General features: G+C 43.7%; 1 protein-coding gene across 1 annotated transcript; it reads left to right on the forward strand.

Annotated features, from left to right (window-relative positions):
* Nucleotides 1–2,225: 2,225 nt before the first annotated feature.
* HTR1B (5-hydroxytryptamine receptor 1B) lies at nt 2,226–7,759 on the forward strand. The gene has a single exon (XM_011364913.2). The coding sequence runs from the start codon at nt 3,523–3,525 to the stop codon at nt 4,693–4,695; it is 1,173 nt and encodes a 390-aa protein (XP_011363215.1). The 5' UTR covers nt 2,226–3,522; the 3' UTR covers nt 4,696–7,759.
* Nucleotides 7,760–10,230: the final 2,471 nt, after the last annotated feature.

Below are 10,230 nucleotides of genomic sequence, written 5' to 3' on the forward strand. Positions count from 1 at the left end.
CTACCCAACTAACTTTTGCTGCGATCTGATATCCGATCTCTATCCCCGTTCCCTCCTCGTGCTGTCTGCGCAGGCTGAATTTCACGAAAACTTTAAGAGGGGTTCCTCCTAGCGCTGCTGAGGACGGTGCCTAGGGGCCGGTTTTCCGCAGCGGAAACCCAGACAGAAACTACTTTAAAGGTTTTCTGCTCTCTTGATTGTTTCATACACATGTGCCCATGTGCAAACAGCTACATTTTATGTTTTAAAGTGCGAAAGGAGTGAGTGAAATGAGGGAACCAAGTTAATGAAAAGTGATTCTCCACTAAACTGTCAAAATCCCGTCTGTATGATGGCTGGGTATTCAAGTACTTCTTAACCAAAGGAGGAAAAAGCCAAACTCCGCCTACATGTGGCATATTCTACGCAGGGTCTGGGACTCCGAGAAGCAGTGAAAACGTGGCTGGAGAAAGCCACAGGTTTCTCCATTCCTAAAGCCAAATCCTAGAAGGAGCAAGTGGTTTTCTCCCTTGCATGCTCCTGGAGCAGGAAAAAAAAAAAAAAAAAAGGTTGCCAGTAGATTGTAACAACCCTCTCTGCCTTTCTCTGCCTTCCTCTGCCTCTCATCCCTTCAACAGTTCTCTCTAATCTTGCCTGCTTCCATAAAACAGCAGGAATAGTTTCCTGGCACATCCCTCACTTGCAAACACAAAATTTTTGCTTCATCCTGGCCAACGCCCCCACCTAGTGGTTTAGGTTTGCCTGCTTTGCTTCCTTCCGCTGTGGTTCTAAGAGAAAGTTGCAGTTTTCAAATAATGAAGCCTAACTACACACCTGATATGGGTGGGTGGAGTGAAAGGATGGAATGGACCACTTAAAATGTGGTACAAAGGTTTTATATTACCTGACTAGCTCTGGGTACTAGGAACCAGAGGAGAGGAAAGAGAAACTTGTACGTTTATTCAGAGTGAGTGCTGCAACCCAGACGTACCCAGCGGATGTTGGAGAGCTGCCACCTAGCTAAAGGAGTACTCTCACTGTTAATGCATGAATGTGTTTTATTTTCTTCATAACACTTAACAGTATATGAAAGCATGTTAATTATTTACTTTTTCATGTGATTATTGTTTGTCTGCCTCTTCTAAAATGTACACTGCTTGAAAACTGGATCTGGGTTTACCCCATTGGCTGATATATTTGAAGCCTAATATTTCTCTCATAGAGTAGGCACTCTATTTTGGCCTTCCTGTCTGGTTTACAGAGGAGAAATTAAAGGAAATTGGACTAGGGTCGTGTCACCCTGGGTAAGGAGCTCTTCTTTCAAAGGTTCTCAATTATTCTGGGAGAGCCAGATAATCTCCAGCTCTAAGAAGAATAAAAGTCTTTAAGACATGCTTACATTTAACCTGATAAAGTCAATTGCAATGTAGTTTTTTGTTTTCTTTTGTTTTTTATTAGATGCATTCTACCTGCCAAACACTGAGGTAGGCCTTGGGAACTCATAGTTGGGATCACTTAGCTCTCAGAGCTGAAAGAACATTATTCTTTTCTGCAGTTTCTTAAAAAACTCTCTCTGACTTGTGCTTCTGCTCTACATTTGTTTCTGTTAAGGCTGGAGGAGGATCTGAGCACAGGGGGATCTGCTCCGGGGTCATGGGATCTAGGTATTGGTATTGGGGCATATGATTGATACCCTCATGCATTTGTTGAAGGTGAAAAAGACAAACTGATGGTGTTGGCGGTGATGGTCCCAGAGCCATTTTTTTTTTATTTTTCTTGAATAATGATGGCCTCCTGGTGATGGTCCCAGAGCCATTTTTTTTTTTATTTTTCTTGAATAATGATGGCCTCCTTTCTAGGCAGGTTGTGGAAGGCAACGTGCTCACTGTGAACTGTTCTCCAAAGGCACTGCACTGCTGAGCTGCTGGAGAAGGAGGGTGTAGCAGAAGGTTTAATTTCCCATACAGTGAGCTTCTTTGCGAAACTTTCACATTTCTGCAGACAGCTTTTTTTTTTTTCCTTGTTGACACACAGTTAAAGGGGGAGGGATTGAAAGACAAGCACATATTTCTAAAACCAGATATAAAAAATTAGTTTGTATTGTACCAAGAGTTAAGTATGACTTGATGCCGGAAGTATAAAATGCACTGTTGGCCCTTTCCTTCGAAGGCTATATTACTGGCGCCTCCTTCTAACCTGGGTGTGGCCCGCAGAACTGGATAAAATTCCAGAGCGGAAAGGTCAGAGACTGGGGCTGGCTCCAAGTAGCACTGGCCTGCCTGAGTGGGAGGTGGTAGGTAGTTGCCTAGGAAGGAACTCAGTCACTGTGCCTGTTTCCCCAGTTGAGAGTGTGGGTCTAACTGGAGGGACACACCACAAGCTCGGAAGGAGAGAGAGCCAAGGACAGGACGCCCTCATCCCCGTTCTCCGCCAAAACTGCGGCACCTGGGTGTCAGGATCGCAAGCGGGGCGAGGGGATGGGAAATGGGGAAAGAGGGCTGTAGGACCCGGCGGGAGCTTCCTTGGTCGGGGAGGGAACTCGGCGGGAGGAAAGAAGGGAGGGCAGAAAAGGGAAGGTGATGGGGAGAGAGCAACCGCACTCACCGCGCCGCACGAGTTGCACGGCTTGGGCGGACCGGACCTGGACTTTATAAAAGGAGCCCATCTGCTTCGTGGCTCATACGCTCCTCCTGGGTTGGCGCACACCGCTTCCCTCCAGCTCACTCAGAAACCTGCCCCTTCCCCGCGTGCCAAGCTAGGTTCCCCAGACCAGTGCTGCCCAGCGGCATGACTCTGAGTGGTGCCAGTGGGACCGAGGTGGCCGCGGCGGCAACGCGGTGCGAGCAGCCGCAGCCCCAGCCCTCGAGTCCCCCCTCGTGCGGCCCCGTCTCCGCGGGGCAGCTAGCCGGAGTGGCCAGCGCGTGAAAAGAAGGGAGGGCAGAGCTCCGGCGCGAGGCGCGGCGCAGCACAGCTCCCAGACTTCACCCCACCCAACTCTGGCGGCCGCAGCCGCCGCAGGAAACTGCCACAGCCGGGGGAAGGGGGCGGGAATGCAAGACCAGGACCCCTTGCTGGCCCGCACGCTTTGGTCTCAACACCTAGGAAACTCCTGCGGGCAGATTCTGCAGATCAAGGAGCGCCCAGGTTAGGAGACGCTCAGCCCCGAGCAATTGGGGGTAAGAGACCCCACCTGACTAATGCTCCCTCCTCAAACAATAAATCACCCTCCACCACTAGACACTCAGGTGGAAGCTGGAGCAGGGCTTGGTGGGCCAGTCCTTAGCAAGACGGGGAGTGGAGAAGAGCAGCCAGAGACGCGGCGACAGCGCAAGGCGCACTGGAAGTGTAGGGGACGCGCTCGCCTGCCTCGGCTGCCGCGCCCTTGACCTCTTGTTTCAGCTGGGGACGTGGGTGGGGAGTAATTGAGGAACCCACAGAAATAACTAGCAACCGGGGGACAAGACTGTGGTCTCTTGTACTGTCCTTTCGCCCTCTCCCTTGTCCGTTCCATGCTCGGGAGCTGCGCCCGGGGCGAGGAGAGACATGGAGGAAACCGGCGCTCGGTGCGCCCCGCCGCCGCCTGCGGGCTCCCAGATTGGGGTTTCTCAAGCCAACCTTTCTGCTGCCCCCTCCCAAAACTGCAGCGCCGAGGGCTACATTTACCAGGATTCCATCGCCCTGCCCTGGAAAGTACTACTGGTCATGCTGCTGGCGCTCATCACCTTGGCCACCACGCTCTCCAACGCTTTTGTGATCGCCACTGTGTACCGGACGCGGAAGCTACACACCCCGGCCAACTACCTGATTGCCTCCCTGGCGGTCACCGACCTGCTCGTATCCATCCTGGTGATGCCCATCAGCACCATGTATACGGTCACTGGTCGCTGGACCTTGGGCCAAGTGGTCTGCGACTTGTGGCTGTCGTCGGACATCACCTGTTGCACTGCTTCCATTCTGCACCTGTGTGTCATCGCCCTGGACCGCTACTGGGCCATCACCGACGCCGTGGAGTACTCAGCTAAAAGGACTCCCAGGAGGGCAGCGGTCATGATCGTGCTGGTGTGGGTTTTCTCCATCTCCATCTCGCTGCCACCCTTCTTCTGGCGTCAAGCCAAAGCCGAGGAGGAGGTGTCGGACTGTGTAGTGAACACCGACCACATCCTCTATACCGTCTACTCCACGGTGGGCGCTTTCTACTTCCCCACCCTGCTCCTCATCGCCCTCTACGGCCGCATCTATGTGGAAGCCCGCTCCCGGATTTTGAAACAGTCTCCCAATAAGACCGGCAAGCGTTTGACCCGAGCCCAGCTGATAACCGACTCCCCTGGTTCCACGTCTTCGGTCACCTCCATTAACTCGCGGGCTCCCGACGTGCCCAGCGAATCCGGGTCTCCTGTGTACGTGAACCAAGTCAAAGTGAGGGTCTCCGACGCCCTGCTGGAAAAGAAGAAACTCATGGCCGCTAGGGAGCGCAAAGCCACCAAGACCCTGGGGATCATTTTGGGAGCGTTTATTGTGTGTTGGCTCCCCTTCTTCATCATCTCTCTGGTGATGCCTATCTGCAAGCATGCCTGCTGGTTCCACCTGGCCATCTTTGACTTCTTCACGTGGCTGGGCTATCTCAACTCCCTCATCAACCCCATTATCTATACCATGTCCAATGAGGACTTCAAACAAGCGTTCCATAAACTGATACGTTTTAAGTGCACACGTTGACTTGTCAATTGCATTGGGGTCGCCTAAGCGGCCATTGGGGACCATGTTGTGTCTGGTTCCACAGGTAGGTCCACTCTTCTTTCCCTGTTACTGGGTCAGAGTGAGGCGCCCCCTTCTGGGCAAGGGCAATGGATCCTAAGAAGCCAGGACAGCCTTGAGAGAGAGAGAGAGCTCTGAAAGAACTGTTCAAAATAAAGCTTCCCGGCTGAGGAGGAGGCTCACTTTCTCCCCTCAACCCCCAGGTTCAGCACTGACCCTTCGGCAGCCAATCACAAGGGGGGGTTGCAACTTTTTAAAAATCTATAATGGAAAGGTGATTTCTGCCCTGCTTTGGTGTCATGGATGATGCCTTCTAGAACCAGTGGTACCTGTAGTTGTTGTCTGAAGCCTGTCTGAGACAGATACATACAGCCTGGCAGTACTTGAACTAGACACTTAACACCCTGTGTTTTGGGGAGAACTTTATGTTACAGCTTCATTTAAGAACAGTTACTTTGGCATCCTTCAGTCTTCAGTTTTTTGTTTATTTAAACTTGGTTGGAGAAACTTGTGGATTTGGTGCTTCAAACCTTATGTGTGGCTTGGATGGCACAGAGAAACCTTGAAGAGTTAACAGCAAAATTCTGATACTAAGATCTCTATTTTTATTATAATTGAAACTATATGGGGTGGGCGGGTGGGACTGGGTGATGGGGAATGTTAAATTGAGAACCAACACCTATGATTGTTTGTTTTCTGCAGATCTGTAATTTTTTAAATTCCTATTTAGTGATTGTCAAACCACATTTCTAACAACTTAAACAAAACATTATGTGTGCTAGTGCCAAAGTCTGCAGATTGCTTTATTTTTCCTCCTAATTTCATGTACCTGTCATTTTACACATTTAAATCCCCATAAATGGAGGATATGATGGGTGACTCAGCCTAAGCTGCTGCTCAATTTCTTATTAAATGCAGTCAATTTAGCTGGTGATATTAGATATATACTGCTCCTTAACAAGAAAAGTATCTTTATTCCTTATCCAATTCAGTGAGATGTGAAGGAGACTGATGAATAGGAATGGTTCTTATACAATTAAGGAATAAGGAGCAATAGAAGGATGTATATTTTGACTTGTAAAAAATCTTAAATGCATGAGACTTTTTTCTGATAGTCATTTGCACTCTCCTTCTCATCCGTAATTCCGTTGTGTGCTAACAAATAAAGTAACCAAGAGAACTATATCCTTTCTCCAAAAATCTTCAAAATGCAGTAAGAACCATAAAAACTATATTAAAGAAAAAAAAACTGATTTCTTTTTCCTTTCTATAGAAGTTTGGGTAGGAAAAAAAGATTAATAGAAAATTACATGTAAGGACTTTAGAAAACCTTAGAGAAGCTAAAACTGAGCCTGTTTTCCTTATAACTCACAGACTCCAACCTCAGACTTACTAGGTAATCAGTAAATTGACAAGCTTTTGAAGCTCAGAAATTTGTCACTGATCTGACACCTCAGTGAATATAATAACAGTAACACCTTAAATTTATCTGTCTTTTCAAATTGAAACAATACTTACTTGTTTCTCAAATTTACTCCAAAGACTCCACAACACAGGGCAAGATTATACACTAAAAGAGGAAAAATGCGTGATCTAAATAAAAAGGAGTGGCCCTGAAAGGTCATCTGCACAGAAAATAATATGTATGTGGAACATTTAATATGCCAAAGAAGATTCACACTCCCTTGTTCAGAGAGCTTTCTGCAGTTGATACCTCTTGTCTGCAGAAGCAAGTTTGTCTTTGTAAAATGAATTTGCTCCCTGCTTGAAGCTCCCCAGTCCAGACTGTGAGACAATAGATGTATTGATCTGAAGTACACTGTTTGCCTGCTGTGCAGACCTTCATTCTGGGGTAATGACTCTTGATAGCATACTATTCAAGGGTTGATACATAAACTAAGTTTAAAAAAAAAAAAAGGAATTTTGATCAACATTTACATCAGTTACTGGAGTCAAATAAAATTTTAGGAATTAGATAATCCTATACTTCTGCTGTATCCCCCAGTTTCTTTGTTCTTTTTTTGTGACATTTCTCCTGTGGAGAAATCTAATTTACAATTGATAGGAGTGTGCATAAAGAATGGTATTTGTTCTTATGTTATTAAATTTGTTTTTTGTTTATGCAACCTATACTTTCTCTGGGCCTAAGGAGAAATTAAGTCAACCTCTAGGCACCTGAGCGGGGAAAATTAATTGGAACAAATAGCCACTTACAAATGATATATTTATTTAGTACCTACAATGATTGTGTCCTTATATTAACAATCATGGTCAATTTAGTCAAAGGGAATGTTTGCCTTTCTTGTAGATTACTCACCTACATTTTTGCTTGACTATTTGGCTGAACTGACTGGATTTGGGGCACATTATGTGTAGTAGAAGCTTGCAAACCCTTGTATTTATAAGAGCTCTAGAATCATCCAGCATTGCACATGATTATGCAAAATGTATTGTTCATCCCAGGGGTATATAGTTAAGACTGTTAAGCTCCTTTTCAATTACTGCTGCCTATAGCATAGTTTGTTTCATAAACTAGACATATGGCTATTTTGCAGAACATGAAATGGAGATGGAAATGTTTAACTTTCATAGAAATGAAAATATATTTTCATTGTCTGTGGTAACAAATAACATTTTCCATATTGTTTAATTGCACAGATTTTCACACGAATATATGAATGTATGCTCATCCAAAAATACTGAGATTGTCTTGTGTTTCTAGGAATCTTAGAGTTTCCTTTTTGAAAATGAACACTGTATCCATGAATGAATGGTAATTGAATTCAACAGATTTCCTACAGAACAATAGCCTTCACTTTTCTCTATATTATCTTAGTTTTATCTTCTTTAACCAGGAAACCCGGAGAGAACTATTATTCACTCAAACCGTAAAATCTCAGATTGTGTGTTCCATGGAGTTGCTGTGACTGAAAATTACCTTTGGTGTTCCACCTTTCAACAAATGTGTGTTTAGAAATGAAATTTAGGAAAATAATGAAATAAAAGTCCTTTTGTGTTCTAAAAAGCTTTGGGTAGTAATTCTATTATTACGGAAAGATTGGTTCTTTGGATTCTGGGTGACCTTTAAGATTTTGAGCCTTCAGGAGAGAATAATTGATGATAAATGAGACTGTAGTAGACTGGTATGTGCAGCCATGATTTGGGGGATTTAGTTTATGCCTGTAGGAAGACTTTAAAAGGAATTAGATCTTGTTCTCACGTTCTGCAAAGAGGGTAAGTCAGGTCCACTATCATAAGAATTTTCCAGATTGGCATTCTAGGATAGATAGTAAGATTTCAAGGTACTGTATGGTTCTTGAAATACAGAAGAAGGAAAAAGAGGAGCTGAATTAGAAGCAGGTTTGGGAGAGACATAAGAGAAGGAGACTGACTTTTTTGAACACCAGAGAAGCTGACAGAAAAAGAGCTTTTGGAATCAGAAAGTCTTAGGTTTAAATTGCAAATAGAGCATGTTATAGCTATGCGGTTCTCCTCAAACGCAGCCTACTTGTAGTTTGTTGCAAAGGCTTAGAGAGACTATACATGTAAAGCACCTATCAAAATACCTGACGCTTTTTGGCTCTCAGAAGATGATACCTCCTTTTCAGCCATTTTCCCCCATTGCAGATACAGGGCACTTATAGCATAGAAACCGAAGGCTATATGAAAGAGATTAGGCTGGGAAAGAACAAACTAGACTGAATGAGAGAAACTTGGCTAAACTAGAAGTGAACGAAGTTTAGAAACTTTCATACGTACTTCTTTAGGTGACATATAGACCAAAGGCCAAAAGAGAACATGACAGATGGTTTTTACAGGTTCTAGCGGCCAAGGGGAAATTGACAAATATTTTATTTCCTATAGCATCCTCTTACTGACTTTTAATTTCTCCTTCTTCCTTGTCTAGAGATTTCCAGCTGTCTTCTCAGAGTTCAGAGTCCCTCACCACATCTTCACCTTTTTCAGTGTCTCATTTTCCTCTCCTTTGCTTTCTTCCTACTCATGCAAAGCCATGAATTATTGATAACTAATGATAATGTGTTGATTTAATTTTCTTATTTTATCTGTGGAGGGCTGATTAAGTAGCCCTTTCCATTATAGAAAAGGAAATTGTTGATCCAAATTAATGTGTAATTAGTGAGGGCAAAAGTTTCAAGTGAGGCATCTACTGGAGTTTAGAAGGGAAGAGGCTGGTCTGGGAAGAGGTGTGGGGAGTGAAGCTTCTTCACCTTTCATCAAAGCCCATCCCTGAACGTTCCACCAGGGGGCAGAGTGCCTCTGAGTTGTTTGAGGGATACCAGTGTTCACCTTTCTCAGTCTGACTCCCTCTTCTTGGATACTGCAAAGGGTATTAATGTCTCCAGACTCAGTAAAAACAAAAATCTGTAAGCCATGGGAAGGAGGGCTTATTATTTATTTTATATAGCAGATTTTTCAGAGCTATAAGTTTACACAGAGGATTCCTAAAACAAACCTAAAGTTTTTCTTCATGTATGCAAACTCAATTACTTTCTTATTCATCTCTAGTTCTGGAGTAATGCTAAAATCTTAGTATTCTTAAAATATTGTGACCTTTGTTTAGTGGGGCATTGGGTAAAGTCAAAGGTTAGAAGACAAATAATTTATATTCAAAGTAAAAAGAATTAATTATGTACTTAAATGTATTTTCACCACTATGTTTTTCTCATCACTACGTTTTTCAAAATTTCATTGGTTTAAGATTGATATACCCATAGTTTAAAGGCAGAACACTTGCCATCTACCATTTAAAGAGAGGGTTGCTTTTTTCGCACAGAAGTAAGGTGTACTCATGTGTCAGTTTTTCCCAGAAGGCAGACTTTCAAGTCTGTGTAATTTTGGCATTTACTTTAAAAACAGGCATTTATAAATGTGAGTATAATCTTATGTATCACAAAAATAAATTTCTGTGTCAGAAAATGATCATGTAAAATGAAAAAATAAGTGAGGTCATATCATTGCATTCTTCCTTAACTGTTACTTCCTAGCATTTTTCATTGTCCCCAGTGGGGAATTTTCTATGTGCCATTTCACACATCTGTCAGTTAAATTGAACTTTCAAAGTCAACATTCACATTTTAGGATTATACAAGGATTTTCACTGCTCCCTGAGAGAGAACCAGTCCCTGGAGTTGGGTCAGCTGACAAAGGGAATGTCTTAACAATAGTTCAAGCATAGTTTGTAAAACAAAATGCCCATTTCTTTTGACTTATTTGTACATATTTCAAAAGAGGAGAAATCTTTTTCAAACTACTAACTATATGACAAAAATCGTCTTGTAATATTTCTTGTACTTAAAATGAACAGACGGTAATGTAGGGATCCATTTATGGTAAATGCTTAAAAGAATCTACACGTGGCTTGCTTAAGTGATGCATGAAGACATGAGTCACATCCTTTCTGACTCTGTGGGAACATTCCACACGTTGGCCTTTGATTGGTCAGCCAATATTGGGATAACTAGATTTCAGGGTATC

Source organism: Pteropus vampyrus, unplaced genomic scaffold (assembly GCF_000151845.1).
Source record: "Pteropus vampyrus isolate Shadow unplaced genomic scaffold, Pvam_2.0 Scaffold102, whole genome shotgun sequence".
Lineage (NCBI taxonomy): Eukaryota > Metazoa > Chordata > Mammalia > Chiroptera > Pteropodidae > Pteropus > Pteropus vampyrus.

Excerpts from the sequence above, each read along its gene's own strand:
- HTR1B (XM_011364913.2), top strand. The coding sequence starts at position 3,523 with ATGGAGGAAACCGGCGCTCGGTGCGCCCCGCCGCCGCCTGCGGGCTCC.